General features: G+C 42.8%; 1 protein-coding gene across 10 annotated transcripts in view; it reads left to right on the forward strand.

The window, feature by feature from the left end:
* The window catches only part of Epb41 (erythrocyte membrane protein band 4.1), a 158,567-nt gene that overhangs the window by 89,065 nt on the left and 52,885 nt on the right, over window positions 1–16,617 (forward strand). For all 10 annotated transcript variants that reach the window (XM_032896859.1, XM_032896852.1, XM_032896843.1 and 7 more), the window contains 4 exons: window positions 2,383–2,458; window positions 3,586–3,804; window positions 11,279–11,366; window positions 15,072–15,224. In XM_032896859.1, the coding sequence (XP_032752750.1) occupies window positions 2,383–2,458; window positions 3,586–3,804; window positions 11,279–11,366; window positions 15,072–15,224 (536 nt within the window). The remainder of the gene's footprint in view (window positions 1–2,382; window positions 2,459–3,585; window positions 3,805–11,278; window positions 11,367–15,071; window positions 15,225–16,617) is intronic.

The raw sequence follows: 16,617 nt of genomic DNA on the forward strand, positions 1-16,617 counted from the left end.
CTCCTGCTGGGTCAGGCCAGTCACCCTGTCCTGTGGCCAGTCAGGTAGCTCACGGCTACCTATAATTTCAGTGCCAGGAAATCCAGTAAGTTCTTCTGGCCTCTGCAAGCACTGCACACATTTCACATATGCACACATGTGTACACACACATGTACACACACACACACACACACACACAGAGAAAGAGTGTGTGTTTGTTTTAACATAATTTTAAACTTTTAGAAAATTTAAACCGGGCATAGTCTATAGGTGACATATGCTTATACCTTCTCTGTATGCAGAAAATTGTATGTAATTTACTCAAATTATGTTTTAAAAAGCCTTTAGCTCGTGCACCCTCCTCTACTTCATCTCCAAAGGTCACCATGGTCTTGAACTTTGTAATAATTATTCCACTGAATTTTTGGGAATGTTTTTTTTTTTTTTTGGTTCTTTTTTTCGGAGCTGGGGATCGAACCCAGGGCCTTGCGCTTCCTAGGCAAGCGCTTTACCACTGAGCTAAATCCCCAACCCCTTGGGAATGTTTTTAATTACTTCTGCATTTTTATTGTTAAAGGATAATGGTTTTGTTTTGACCTTTGAATGCCATATGAATTATGTGACTTTTCTTACTCAACACCATTTTTGAAACTTACTCTAGAAAGAAAACTTCACCAAACAATTACTAACCCTTATGTGGGTGACATCCTGATGTTTTCTTTTATACCTATTTCATATTTTCCTTTTTTTTCTTAAAGATTATTTATTTATTATATAAGTACACTGTAGCTGACTTCAGACACACCAGAAGAGGGCATCAGATCCCATTACAGATGGTTGTGAGCCACCATGTGGTTGCTGGGATTTGAACTCAGGACCTCTGGGAGAGCAGTCAGTGCTCTTAACCACTGAGCCATTTCTCTAGCCCCTGTTTCATATTTTCAAGTGCTGATATTTCCTCCATCAAAAAGGCTTGCAGTGGATCATAACCTACAGCTTTAAAGAAATCCTGACTTAGCATGTGTGCCTGGAAGTGGGTTTAGTAGAACATTTGGAAGTAGAATATGAGTCATTTCTTTTCACCTTTGCAAGATATTGGCACGGTGTCTCCTTTAAATGGTTGCAGCCACTTAAAACATCCTCACCTGTGCTCTCAGAGGAAAGCCATAAAACTTACCCTTGTATGTGTATTGTGCATGCACATGTGTGTTGGGGGCAGTGCTTACCAGCAGAGGACAGAAGAAAATGTCCGGCCTTGCCCTGTCACTTTCCATCTTACTCCAACGAGACAGGGCCTTGTCACTGAAGCTGTAAGGAGGCGAGGAGTCCGCAGGCTCCAGTGATTTCTCTCCTCACCCCTCCCACAGTGCTGGGTGACAGCACATGCAACCGTGACCAGCTTTATAGCATGGGTTCTGGAGATGTGAATGTAGGTCCCCACACTTGCCAAGCCATCTCTTGGGCCCCAGAAAGTCCTGTTAAAAAATTAACTGGGGCTGGAGAGATGGTTCAGCATTTAAGAGCACTGGCTGCTCTTCTAGAGGACCCAAGTTCAATTCCCAGCTCCTACATGGCAGCTCACAGCTGTCAGTAACTCAGGTTCCAGTGGGTCTGGCTGCTTTATACAGACATGCCGGCAAAACGCCAGTGTACATTTAAAAAATAATTTAAAAAACCATTAACCAAGGGGGCTGGAGAGGCGGTTCAGGAGTTGAGGACACTTGTGCTCTTCCAGAGGATCTAAGTTTGATTCCCAGCACCCATATCTGGCAGCTCACAGCCACCTGTAATTTCAGCTCAGGGGTCCAATGACCTGTTTTGGCCTACGTGAGCAGCTGCATATACAACACACACACACACACACACACACACACACACGGGGGGGGGCGGGGAGAAATAAGTTATTAATAAAAAATTTAACATAATTTCAGACTTATGGGAGTTTACAAGAGACTAGTGTAAAAATTCATAGGTAGCCTTCACCCAGATTCCTCAAATATTATTTTGCTGAACTTATTTTATCTTAATTTGTTTTTTTCTTTTACATTCATTTAACTGTATGTGCGTATGTGCACCCGAGCTTTTGTTTATTTCAGACAATGTTAACATATCACCTATAAATACCATCGAAATTAGAAAAGAGCACCGCTGAGTCTGATGGCTCACATTTCCAAGCCAGGTTCTGGGACCACATCGGCCTGCGGGCTTGTTCCTTCCTCAGCTTTTGCCTATCCAGACTGTGTGCTAAGGTTAAAAAAGGAGCTTCTAGCTTCCCTGCGTGGTTTCTAAGCACAAAACATGAAAATCTTGAAAGATTTAAGGGAAAAAAAAAAAAAGAAAACTGAATATTTTCAATCAAAAACTTAAACATAAAAACAAAATTCCTGTCTTTATTTTTATAGGTGTTCCTTGGAATTTTACATTTAATGTGAAGTTTTATCCACCTGACCCAGCACAGTTAACAGAAGACATAACAAGGTAAATACTTGGTCAATAGCTATGTAAATAACTGTAGTTCTTGTTGGAAGCTCTGAGGACTTCCCTACTCTGAACAGAAGAAAAATGTTAAATGGTTAGTCTAAAATACAAACTTTCTGATCCCTCCAAAGCAGGCTTGCAAATGCTAAGTGAGCCTAGAAGGCTGGAACTTGATTGGAGCCAGCTCTGCTTACACGGTACACCAAGTGGTGAGCAGGGCTCTGGTCAACCAGTCTCTGAGGGCAAGACCAAACTTTCCTACTGCATTCCTCTTAGAGTTGGAAAAAGCAAAATTTCATGATAATTATCAGATTTTATCTCCCTTTTAAGCCATCCTTATGAACTGACCTGTCTTTCGAGCTCCTTTAATTTCTAGCACGAATCTTATATAAAAAGAACCCATTGAATTTTTAAAGAAAATTATCTTTGATTTTTAACAATGGCTCAGTGATTAAGAGCACAGGCTGCCCTTCCAGAGGATACAGATTTAATTCCTGGTACCCACATGACAGCTCACAACTGTCTGTAACTCCGGTCCCAGGGGACCCAGCACCCTCCTCTGACCTCCATGGACAATGTATGCACAGGTACAGAGGCATACATGCAGGTAGAACACTCCTATACAAAATAAGAACGTAGGGAAACAGTTTAAATGAGGGAGTAAAATAAACTCTTAAAACCTGATTCTTAAGTTCCGTGAAGAGCCTGTAGCATCTTCTAAGGTTACTTTGCCGTGAAGTTGCTCTCAGCTGAGAGCCACTCTTTCCCTGAGAGGTGTTTAGATCATTTTCACGGTATACATGTACTCAATAGTATGTGCTCACTAAGATGTTAGTGTCCTTACCTCCTTCAGGGATTTCCTGCTTTCCTCTTTTTCTAAACCCTTTCCAGTTGTGTTCAATGTAGTTACAGTATTTTTGTTTTATGAAACTATTTCAAAGAAAAGGAAGAAACAGTGTTACAATGGCCAGTCACGTGCTGCTGTCCTCTACTGAACAGTTAGTTACCCGGCTTGCTCCTTTACCCCTTTCCTTCTCCCTCCCCCGCCCCTCCTTCTTCCCTTCTGCCCGTCTGTGTTGTTCTTCTGTCTTTACTGAGGCAGCCGCATCTTTCTCTTTTGGATCCAGGTACTACTTATGTCTTCAGCTGCGGCAGGACATCGTTGCTGGACGTCTGCCCTGTTCCTTTGCAACGTTAGCCCTCCTCGGGTCTTACACCGTGCAGTCGGAGCTGGGGGACTACGACCCAGAGCTCCACGGCGTGGATTATGTTAGCGACTTTAAACTGGCTCCAAATCAGACCCGGGAGCTTGAAGAGAAGGTCATGGAGTTGCATAAATCATACAGGTGAACATGTCTGTGTTTGTTTTGGCCATGAGTTTTGAACCTTGGCTTGTTTTTGATTCATTGTTTGCCATAGGAAGAGTCACCCTGAGTTCATTTCCCTTTATTGTTTAACTTTGGGAGAGCCATTCAAGCCCTCTGAGCCTCAGTTTTCTATCAGGGTAATGGATCTTTTTTTTGTTTGTTCGTTTCTGTTTCTGTTTTTGTTTCCAGTTGAATTGGAAACTCTTACTGTTTCTAAGCTTATTGAAATGTGTTTTTCTTAGCCATCAGAGTGATGGTCATTGCATTGTAGGGTAAAAACTAAGCAGATAGTATGTGTGTGGGGGAATTACTTAGCATAAGGCCTTGCACACAGTAGGTGCTTGGTAAAATAGCTGTTTCTGTTATTGTCTTAAGTTTAGTTTCAGGTTTTAAATGCATACCACATTAGGTGCCTTAAGATTTTGAGAATAGGAGATTCTAACTTGGGTTCTGTGCACACAATGGGTTCAGAGGTCGTGATATTCTGGAAAGTTGTTTGAAAGTCTTCATCAAATTCACTGACTTTACTGCTTTTTTGAAAATAATTAGTAACATTGGGAGGAGACACACCACAATCAAGAGCAGGGTTTTCCCTTCATCTGAGTCAGGTTGCCCCTGTCTTGTCCTGGCCCTGTGAACTTAGATGATGCACTTAAAATTTTCTTATCTGGTTCCTCAAGTGTCCGATTGAGGTTATTACCTTGGAAGAAATGAGGTGATGGATAAGTTTAGAAAAGAAAATGTGGGAGTTGGGGATTTAGCTCAGTGGTAGAGCACTTGCCTAGGAAGTGCAAGGCCCTGGGTTCTGTCCCCAGCTCCGAAAAAAAAAGAAAAAAAAAAAAAAAGAAAAGAAAAGAAAAAGAAAATGTGTGTGTAACATATAATCTTGCAATGTCACTAAGGTGACCCCCAATTGTATTTCTTCCTCTATATATTCATGTTTTTATTTATTTATTTTTTAATTTTATTTAACTTCATTTATATGAGTACACTGTTGCTGACTTCAGATATACAAGAAGAGGGCATCAGACCTCATTACAGATGGTTGTGAGTCACCATGTGGTTGCTGGGAATTGAACCCAGGACCTCTGGAAGAGCAGTCAGTGCTCTTAACTGCTGAGCCATCTCTCCAGCCCCCTGCTTTTTTTTATTGGAATGACTTACTGTAGCTGAATTTCACAAGCTGCTTTAGTCTGATCTGAAGTTCAAGGTCATGCTTAGGCACATACAGAATTCAGAGACAGCCTGGTCCATGAAATTCTCTTTTTAAAAATATGGGGGAAAAGTTTACAATTAGAGAAGATATTATTTTCTAATAACTTAAAAATTCCTACTATAGTCGTATGAGCATTTGGTAATGAGTAAAATGAAAAAAGACAATATTGTATTATTCCCGTAAAACCGAACAGAGGGAATAGTGGTTTCCAAGTACAGTTGATAACTTTATGATGATACCTGTTCCCCATCCCAGTCAGGGCTTCTCTGTGTAGCCCTGGCTGTCCTGGAGCTCACTCTGTAGATCAGGCTGGCCTTGAACTCAGAGATCTGCCTACCTCTGCCTCCTGAGTGCTGGGATCAAAGGTGTTCACCGGGGTTGGGGATTTAGCTCAGTGGTAGAGCGCAGTGGTAGGAAGCGCAAGGCCCTGGGTTCGGTCCCCAGCTCTGAAAAAAAGAACCAAAAAAAAAAAAAAAAAAGCCAGCATCAGCACCACCCAGATCCTGATGAACCTTTCATAGTTATTCAGTCACAGTGGAGGTCTACTCTGGGAGGTTCTGTGCCTTGCTCTACCCACCCCCTTCCTTTTATATTCTTCACTAGTGCGAATGGCTGCAACTCTTGATTCTCCTGCCTCCACCTTCTCAGTGCAGTCATTATGAGCACACCACCACTGCCCAGCCCCATGAGTAGTGTTTTACAAATGTGGTTTATATGCTGCAGTGTGCCAACATGTAGATGAATTAACTCAGCAATGAATCTATGAAATACATAATCTTTTAAAATAATGCAGGCCAGGCGAGGTGGTGCACACCTTTGATCCCAGCACTCAGGAAGCAGAGACAAGCGGATCTCTGAGTCTGAGGCCACCCTGGTGTACAGAACCAGTTCCAGGACAATCGGAGCTACATGGAGAAACCATGTTTTGAAATTAATAAGTAAAATAATGCACAAGTAAAAAGGTCCACTAAAAACACAGGGCAGACCAGTGAATTCCCAAACATGCAGTTGAGCAGCACAAGCATTTCGCTGGCTTGTTTTCATATTTCACATTTCACTGCTCTTTAAGAAACTGCTCTTAGACTGTGCAGAGGGAGCTCAGTCAGCAAAGTGCGTGTCTTGTAAGCATGAGGACCCAAGTTCAAGCTCCTAGAGCCCACGTAGAACCCTCGTAAAAAGCCTTGCATGGTGGCACAGGCTGGTAATCCTAACACCAGCAGGGCAGAGACAGGTAGGTGCTCACTGAGGGGCAGAGAAAGGTGATTTGGGGGCTCACTGGCCAGACAGACAGCCTAGCATAGCTGCTGAGGGCAATGAAGAGACCCAGCTCAACCAACCCAGTGAAAGGTGTCCTGAGGAATGAGACCCAAGGTCGGCCTCTGGCCTTCACACACAGACACACACAGAGACACACACACACACACACACACACACACACACACAGACAGAGACACACACACAGACACACACATACACACAAACAGACGTGCACAGAAACAGACACACAGAGAAACAGATACACACACACAGACACACACACAGACAGACACATACACAGACACACAGACACACACACACATACACACAGACACACACACATACACACAGACACACACACACATACACACACACACGAGAAACTGTTCTTGTTTCAGTATTTAAAAAGACTTAAAATTTTTATCCTTCGCTATTATTTTTCCTGTTACTGTTTTTAAAAATCCAGTGGATTTATTTTTATTCTTGGGAATTGGAGGCAGAAGGCTCAGGAATCAAGGGTAACCTCAGCTACAATAGTAAGTTCAAGGCCAACTGGGACCACATGAGACCCTGTCCCCCCCAAAAAACAAAATCATCAACAACAACACCAATGTAAGTGGACACTTTAATTTTTGCTTAGTTTTATAATTTATAGAACAGGATGACACTGAGGAAAGTGCTTTGGGGTCTCCAGTAATCAAGGCGGTAGATCATTCCTAAGGCTGAAAGAGTTTGGGAACTTCCTGGTTATGCAGTGGGCACATAGAGGAGGTAGTCATCTCACTCTAAATTCAGATCCCATTCCTTTCTAGCTCTGTGCCTCTTGGTAAGTTACCTAAGCCCTCTGAGTTTCGTTTTCTTATCTGAAAAATAAGGCTTATCGTTTTATAGTTAAATCAGAAAATGCATCTGAAGCACTTAGCAAACGATTATGCTTGTAGGAACATGACTGTTAGACATCTGTGGTTGCACACATCCATTATCTAAGCCCTTGGGAGTTGGAGGCAGAAGGCTCAGGAATCAAGGGTAACCTCGGCTACAATAGTAAGTTCAAGGCCAACCGGGACCACATGAGACCCTGTCCCCCAAAATCAAAATCATCGTCAACAACAACAACAACAATATTTTAAATCACTATTTATGAACCATGTGAGATTGTTCTATTTAAGTTCTGGTGAGTGTGGTCTAGTTGATGTTCTGTTAGATGAAGAATAGAAACTGAGCGATCAGATCTTCATGACTAGAGAACAGAGATGTCGGCCATCATGGGATTTACTGTGCCATTCTGGATAGATTGGTAATCTTAGTGACAGAAACCCAAATGGAAGCGTTAATGCGCCCAATAACCTGGTGCTTTAACCAATCAAAGAGACTCCTGCTGAGGCGTAAGGTTTAATGTGTTGAAAGGTACACGCCAATGCTACTTTACTCCTCAGACAAACAGAAGACAGCCCACACACGAGGAAACTGGTGTACTGGCTCTTTAGAAGCTATAATTAACTCTTTGAGTTAACACTTGCAAATCAAGCTTTAAAAGTAATTGCCCTCCGCTTTTGGGAACCAAGGAGGCATGCAGACTTATCAGTTGTCCCTACTTAATTATTTGAAATCACAGTCCTCAGTCAGGAAAGGCAGCAGACGTTGTTAAGAAGCTGCCGCAGGAGGTTGGGGATTTAGCTCAGTGGTAGAGCGCTTGCCTAGCAAGGGCAAGGCCCTGGGTTCGGTCCCCAGCCCCGGAAAAAAAAAAAAAAAAAAAGCTGCCGCAGCTAGAAGAAGGGGGCTGTGACATCTCTGTGTCCTAAGCAGGAATCAGCTGGTGCCAGGGCTCTAGCTTGGCACGTAAGCTGCAGGACTTCCAAGTGGTAAATTGTTGTTTGCTCCTGAATATGTTACAGACCAAGCATGCTTTACGATCTAGAAATACCTAACTTTTTCCCAGCAGGTTTGTTAATGACTTTCAGAGGTCTTGAAAATCTTAGCACAAACCTTAACCATTATGTTTTTATGGTGAAAGATAGTTTGTGGTTTAAAAATATTTATTCTTATTTTGTATGTATAAGGATGTTGTACTCTTGTGTCTGTCTGTGCAGCGCATGTGTGCCATGTCTTAGATGCCAGAAGAGGGCGTCTGATTCTCTGAAACTAGAGTTAGACGTGGGTTAAGCCGCCATGTGGGTGCTATGAACTGAGCCTGCAAGAGTATAACTGCTAAATGCTACTCCTAACTTATTATTTCAGTTTAGAAAGCATGTATGTTGTACTTACATATACAGATGTTTGTGGGTTACGGTCATGGAATATTTCCCCCATATTTTTCATGGTCTTTTCCTAATTTTTATATGTGAATATGAATGATTCTTTTCATTGGAAAGACCTTTCAGGGACAGTAGGTAGATGTGAGTAAGTCAGTCACCCATGCTGCCCAGGCCTCTGGCTTAGGACATGAGGGTCTCAGCAGGTGTGGAGAGTGACTGTGGGTACAGGACAGTGTGGCGGGGGAAGTCCTAGCTCTCAGGGCATCTTAGTCACTGTTCTGTTGCTAGGCGAGCGCTCCACCGCTGAGCTAATCGCCAGCCCCAGCCCCAGCTAAATCCACATCCTCCTCATACTACCGTGTGGAAGCACACTTGCCCAGATATGCAGTGTGAATACACTTATTCTAATGATGTCCCTTAAGGTTGAAGAATGAATATAGAGAAAAAATTATAATTGTGTGTGCGATGCATGCAGATGACCTATACTTGTGCAAGCGTGTGTAGAACCTGGAGAGTAACATGGATGTCCTCTATTGCTCCACCTTGTGTGTGTGTGTGTGTGTGTGTGTGTGTGTGTGTAAGTATGTGTGTAAGAAGTTTTTGTGTGGGAATCTTGTGTCTTCCTTCATCATCTCCTACTTTGTTCCTTTGAGGAACAGAGGTCTCTCACTGAATCTTTAGCTCATATTTCTTTTAACCAGGCTGGCAGCCAGCAAGCCCCAACAATCCTCCTGCCTCTGCTCCACTCAGTGCTGGTGCTATGATTGTGGGTAGAATGTCCTTTATTTACATGGGTGCTGCGATCTGAGCTCTGGTCTTCGTGCTTGCACAGCAATGAGTCATCTCCCTAGCCCTAGGGGAAGGCCTCTGTCGTGTGTTTTATCTAACACTTTAAAATCGTGTATGAATTTAAGTGATCCGACCACCCTCCACACCCTCATCTCTTTTGAGATAAAGTCTCACTTCATGGTAAGACCTTGCTTGGCTTGAAGCACAATCTGACCTTGAACTCCTGGAGACAGACACACCTGCCTTTTCTTTCTGAATCTTAGCATTAGGGACATAGGTCCCCACTTCTCTAAAAAAAAAAAGTTTGGAGGTGAGGGCAGGGGTTGAGACAGCTTCTCATGTAACCTCAGGCTAACCCGAACACTTTATCCTCCCGTTCCCGTCTCCCAAGTGCTGGAGTTACAGTTGTCTGCCACTGTGCCCAGCTCCATATTAGTTTTTGTAATTTTATTTTATGATCTGTATGTAGATGGACTATTAGGACTATTAGAAAACTAAAATTTAATAGTAATGAACACTTATAGGTTACAACACAGTTTCACAACCGTGATCTAATTTGACCTTGATAACCATATTTTATGTATTCACCAGAAAAAAACCTTCATTGTTTTCCATATGATTTACAAATAGATATCATTATGATTCTTACTTGAACCTGCTGCCTCTTACTGGTTTCTAACCTGCTGGTGATCCCGACCTGTTTACCAACACATAAGAGTCAGAACGACAGAAACAGAACAATGAGAGTGACCGCAAGTGGAAGAGTGGGTCACTCGTGTAGAGAGATACACACATGATTGTGAAAATGGCCGGAGATGCTTTGAGGAGCTTGCATACATCTCCTCAGCCCCCTTAGCTTTCATTTCAATTAGTCAATTAAGTGAGATGATCTAGAGCTGGTGAAACATTTATTCGGGAAAGCTGATAGGATTGTTTTTCTCCTGTTGGTGGTTATTGTTCCAAGAAATCCTTTGTTCTTTTTAATGAGGATAAAGACAGATGGGTTTGGCAGAGACTTTCCTTGTTAAGCGGAGAGACCCCTGCTGCTTCTATGGCTCTAGGCAGTCTTAGGGGAAAGTTGCTTGTCCCTGTGTTTTTCCGTGGGGATCTGCTGCCTTGTTACTGTGAACTGTCGTAATTGGTCCAAATTGTGCAGCGTTGTGAGTGATGTCTTTGTCTTGAAAGCTAACTGAACAGCTCAAGAATGTTCTTCAAAAGAGAAGAAACTTAGAGAGGCTGGCACAGTGGATGTTTAGACAGACAGACTGGCTGTTTTCAAACAAGTCTAACTCATTATCTTCCTGGCAGTGAAGACATCTTAATAACAGAAAACAGTCCTATTATCAGTGTGCTTCTATTGGCCAATTTATCTATTGAGCTCAGCGGGCAGGACCCCATCTGTTACCAGAAAGTTGCTTCTCATCAAATCTGCCCCCAGTAAGAGTCCCAGCTAAGTACCGTCAGCTGCCCTCCAGTTTCATTTCCATAATAACTCAGTTCAGGGTAGAGAGAAGAAAAGGCCGCTAAGAGGATCTTGTAAATTGTCCTGAAGATTTAATTTGGTCATTACTTTGGCAAGAAAATTAGTAGGAGGGGCTCATGTGTGACACAGAAAAAGGCTAAAGAGGCGTGAAGAACTCTTGCTGGGCCAGGGAGCTCGAAGGAAATGGTTGGATTAAGAGCTTGCTTTTCTGATAGCTTTTTGGTGTCTTCTGTTTTTCGGTTTTTTTTTAAATTTTGTTTTCTAAGTCATATTTCAGTTATTCAGGCTCAGGTATTCAGAAGATTCTCACCCCGTAATTATGTTGAGGACTCAAAAGTGTGTCTGTGTGTGTGTGTGTGTGTGTGTTTATATAAAGTACAATGAATATCCCATTGTTATTATCATAAATTCTTCTGCTGTAGCACTGAATTTTCTATTTTTGTTCTGTCAAAGGTCCATGACTCCAGCTCAGGCTGACTTGGAATTTCTTGAGAATGCCAAAAAGTTGTCCATGTATGGAGTTGATCTTCATAAAGCAAAGGTAGACTTTGACCTTTATTAACATGTATGTATCATGTATGTATGTGCACATGACACAGGCCTGTTAATGTATACGGCACACTTGTTTACCTTACACCTCTTAACAACATCTATCTATGGTATTTTGTTCATTTATTTAGGTTTTTTGGGGTTGTTTTTTGTTTTTTGTTTTTGTTTTTGTTTTTGTTTTTCTGTCCTGGAACTCACTCTGTATTCCTGTAGCCCATGCTGGCCTTGAACTCAGAGATTCACCTGCCTCTGCATCCCAGGTGCTAGATCAAAGGCATGAGCCGCCACTGCCTGGCTATTTATGGTATTTTAAATCTTTCTTGAGAAAGTTCTTGGCATGGTGGAACATGCCTGTAACCTCAGCACTAGATGACAGAAGGGAGCAGGAGGGTCTTGAGTTCAAAGGTACTCTGGGCTTGTAGAGCCGCTCGGTGGTTAACCGCACTGGCTGCTCTTCCAGAGGACGGACTTGGGTTTGATGCTCACACAGCAGCTCACACAGCAGCTCACACAGCAGCTCACACCATCAGTAGCTCTAGTTCCGGGAGATCAGAGGCCCTCTTCAGCTTTCCTGGGTACGGCAAGCATGTCGAACACAGACATACATCAGCCAAACACACCCATAGGTAGAAAACTGAAAGCTAGCCTGGCTGGCTACAGAGCAGGACCCCCTCAATGGGGGCAGAAGGAAAAGAAGGGAGGAAGAAGAAAGGAAGGAAGCAAAGGATTGTGGGAGAAGAACAAGGGAGGAAGCTGGGTGTGGCAGATTGCACCTGTAATGCCAGTTCTCTGGAGGCAAAAGGATTGTTCAAGGCAAGTCTGGGCTACAGAGAGAGAAAAGGCAGAGTCTAATTAATTTGTTCATTTATTTGTTTATGTTTTTAGACAGAACCTTACTATGTAGCCCTGGCCTGCCTATGACTTGCTATGTAGACCAGGGTGGTCTTGAACTTAGAGAATTCATCTGCCTTCCAGGTGCTAGGCGTACAGGTGCCATCATGCCCAGCTTAAATTGATTTTTTTTTTCTGTTTTTAGAATTCTAGGTATCAATCCAGTTATCCCTTACCATTTTTACCACCAAAATTTTGCAACCAAAACATTGTAAAGATAAAAATATGAACATCTAGAGAAAAATAAATTGTATTCTCTAGAATAAAGTTACATTTGAAAATGTAGAGAGGCTTCGAGGGGCATTTCAGTTTCATGAGGAGCATCATCTGCCTAAGAATCACCTGGGTGTCTATAAATATGCAGACTGCAGAGCTCTGCCCGGATTTATAGGCTGGCTCAGGAGAGGCTCTCACTTCAGCTAGAATGACCATTCCGAGTGATGCTAATGATGCCTGAATCAGAACCATTGCCCAAGGCCAGTGATTCTAAGTGTGGTCTCTGAGTCAGTGACAGTTAGTACCACCTAGAAACTTGTTAGATATAAATATTTCAGGTCTCTCCCAGAGTTAATAATCAAGTGGGTAGGAGCTCAGGAGTCTGCGTGACAAGCTCTCTGAGTGACTCATGTGCACTGGGTGAACCGTAGCTCTTGTGAGAACTACTTACTGGTTTAGGAGATGAGAAGCATGAGTTTAATCACCAACCTGCCTACTTTATGCAAGTTGCTTGGCTACTAAATGGCTACTAAAATAAAATGGCTAGGAGTGTTGGAAAGATTGCAAGGGATGGTCCTGGGCTCATTTAGAGGAACTGAACTAGTGTCTGTGATGTAGACAGAACTGCATCCAGTAAGTAATAAGGGAGTGAAGAGATAGTTAGCACAAAAGGGAAGTGGGACTTGAGAGACAGCTCAGACAGCAGAGCGCTTGCCTAGCGTGCATGAAGCCCCGGCTTCAATCCCGCACCTGAACTGGATGGTTCGGTTCATAATCCCAGCCCTTGGGAAGTTGAGGCAGGAGGACCATTCCTGGCCAAATAGGGAATTTTAGGATAGCCGGGACTCATAAGACCCTGTTTCAAATAAATAAAAAATTAAAACTGAAGAGATTTTATCGTGGAGTCCAGGCATAAACTCAGAGCTAGAAAAATAGAAACTATATCTGTGGGAACTACAGAAAAATCTACTTTTTAGCTCAATATGATAAGTTGTTTAGTAGAATTCTTCTCAAGGTATGGTAGGCTTATCTCAGAGGATAATTGGACCAACTCTTTCAATCTTATTTATTCTCGAATACTCAGAAAAGTCACTTGGTGGAGACTTAGAAACAGACATTTAAGCATCTGGTGTCTCTTGGACCTGTGGACGGTTTTCAGGATTCTCCTTGCCTGAATGTCTTATGAGTTCGTGATTAAGTTCTGTTCATTGTAGTAAAGTTTCATTGCACAGTCATGGCTTTCTGGAGCCATCGCTGTGCTCTGGATTGTTCTGCACTGGACAGCGGCTCCCAAGACCCTGGGAAGTGCTGTTAGGACCTCAGGAGCACTTCCAGGTCGAGTCTGCTCAGTGTGGTCTGGTCTCCTGATGGGGGTGATGTCATAGTGGATGGAGCTGGATAGCATGTGTCTTTTCAAACTGCTGCAAAGCAAAGTGTTCCTCCAAATAATGTCGGAAGAGAGAAAGGAAGCTGACAAGCTGGTTCAGTGGGCAGAGGCTGGTGCCGAGCCTGGCGGGCTGTTTGATCTGAGACCCACGTGGCAGGAGAGAAGCAGCTCCTTCACGTTGTCCATCAACCTCCACACGTACTTAAGTTGTAGCAGTGATGTGCCCACCCATAACTAACTAACCAACCAACTAACTAACTAACCAACCAACTAACTAACTAACCAACCAACTAACTAACTAACTAACTAACTAACTATGTTTTTTAAACTTTAGAAAAGAGAAAGATAGTTATAATCTGTGGGCTTTAAGAATGTAAGAGAGCGGGGCTGGGGATTTAGCTCAGTGGTAGAGCGCTTACCTAGGAAGCGCAAGGCCCTGGGTTCGGTCCCCAGCTCCGAAAAAAAGAACCAAAAAAAAAAAAAAAAAGAATGTAAGAGAGCATCTTCTGGTAAAATCTACATAGTCATTGAATTGAAGCTGTGTGAGACTTATCTCTATAATTCTTGTATATAATACATTGAGGTGCTAATAATTTTCTATATACTCATTTTTAGGGAAAAGTAGTCAGGAAATATTTAATTTTGGAAGCATTTGGGTTTGATAACTAGATAGTCATGTGATTAATTCAGGTGCAGTTTTTTTTCTTAAATTATGTGATTAATGTTTTGACTTTTTCTTAATAATTAGGTACATTAATGCCATTTTATTTAGTGTTTTTTCTAGGCTTAGGAATAGTACTTATAATTTAATATACTTAGCATCAATTTTTACTGTCAGATCTCTTATGGTAACGTCATACAATAATAAACGTGCATGTCACAGTGGATGTGGCGATCAGAGGATGACGTGGGAGTTTCTTCACTCCAGCCATGTAGATTCTGGGGTTTTAACTCAGGCTGTAGGCTTGGTAGCAAGCCTTTATCTGCTGGGCCATCATCTCACTGGCCCAGCAGCGCTAACTCGTGCCTTGATGGCTAGCTGCATGACCGAGGCTGTCCCCGACTTAGAGGTGATACCCCAGTGGATAATGTCTGCTTAAGGGCTCTCTTTGCTGCATGCTTTGCCGTGGGTTCTGGTTGTTGAGCTCTAGATTACTTAGTAATAGCCAGTAATGCATTTAACACTTTGCTTCTCTTTTTCAGGACTTGGAGGGAGTGGATATCATCCTAGGAGTCTGCTCTAGTGGCCTTTTGGTTTACAAAGATAAGTTGAGAATTAACCGTTTCCCCTGGCCCAAAGTGCTAAAGATTTCTTACAAACGTAGCAGCTTTTTCATCAAGATCCGGCCTGGAGAGGTACGTAACTTCAGTTTCTCGTCGCCCAAACCAAGCATGGACTGAAACATCCCTTCTAGCTGGGCATGGTAGCAAATGCTTGTAATCTCCGTATTTGTAATCCTGGAGGCTGAGGCAGGAGGAGAACTTCAAGTTCAGGATGAGCCTGAGTTACATAGGAAAACCCTGTCCTCTAAGAGGGAGCAGGACTTCCAGTTGGGCCCAGCTGAGAGCTGTCTCTGACGCCTGCACAACAAAAGCAAACAAACCAATCCCCAGATTGGTGGTCAGATTTCATGATATACCCACATAATTTTAGCTTTTATATTAAAAAAGCTGTCATGGTACAGCAGAAAATTAATTGTTTAAATAGGAGTTAATTTTTCTTTTAAGTTATTGGTTTGGTCTTTTTTAAAATTTTTTTCCATCTTTATTAACTTGGGTATTTCTTATTTACATTTCAAATGTTATTCCCTTTCCCGGTTTCCAGGCCAACATCCCCCTAACCCCTTCCTTTCCCCTTCTATGTGGGTGTCCCCCCCCCTTTTTTTTTAACAGTAGTCTATGTAGATCTCACCATCCTGGAAATTTATTATTTGTGTTTGTGTGTGTGTGTGTGTATTGTGTGTATTGTGTGTGTTGTGTGTGTGCTCTGTGTCTGTTGTGTGTGTGTGTGTGTGTGTGTTTGTGTGTGTTGCGTTGTGTGTGTGTGGTGTGTGTGTGGGTAGGGGGGCTATGTGTCTGGGTATGTACATATGAGTATAGGTTGCCCAGGAAGCAGGAGACATTGACTCCCCTGGAGCTGGCGCTGTTTTACTGTCAGATCTCTTGTGGTGACTTTATACAGTAATGAGCATGTACATGTCACAGTGGGTATGTGGCGATCTGAGGATGATGTGTGGCTTTTCACTCCACCATCTCTTGGGACTGATGTGAATGATGGGAACTGAACTTAGGTCCTGTACAAGAGCAGTATGTGCTTTAGCCACTGAGGTCTTTCCAGCCCAGACATTTTGTACAAAGCTGTACATTCTTCTCTGCCACTTCCTAGAGAAGTGAGTCTGGAAGGATCAGAAGCTGAGCATCCTCATGTTCAAGATTAGTAACTTTCTGTCCCAGAGAAGCCGGGGCTGAGGGAAGGTGGCTCTGTGTGTGTCTATCACCATCTGCTGGTCAAAAGTGGCACTGTCTCAGCCTGGAAACACTGGCTGTGCCTTGAAGCACTGTTTCATTCCATAATCATGTGCTCGTGCAAGCACCTCTCAGATCTTCAAATCCAGGACTCTTAACAAGAAAGAAGTTTTTGAGACAGGGCCTTAGTGTGCAGCCCCTCAGGGTGGCCTGAAAATCAAGGTCTGCCTGCCCTGTCTCTAGTGCTGACATTGAAAGGCATGCACCCATACAAAATGTTTAT

This window comes from Rattus rattus, chromosome 1 (assembly GCF_011064425.1).
Source record: "Rattus rattus isolate New Zealand chromosome 1, Rrattus_CSIRO_v1, whole genome shotgun sequence".
In the NCBI taxonomy this organism is placed as follows: Eukaryota; Metazoa; Chordata; class Mammalia; order Rodentia; family Muridae; genus Rattus; species Rattus rattus.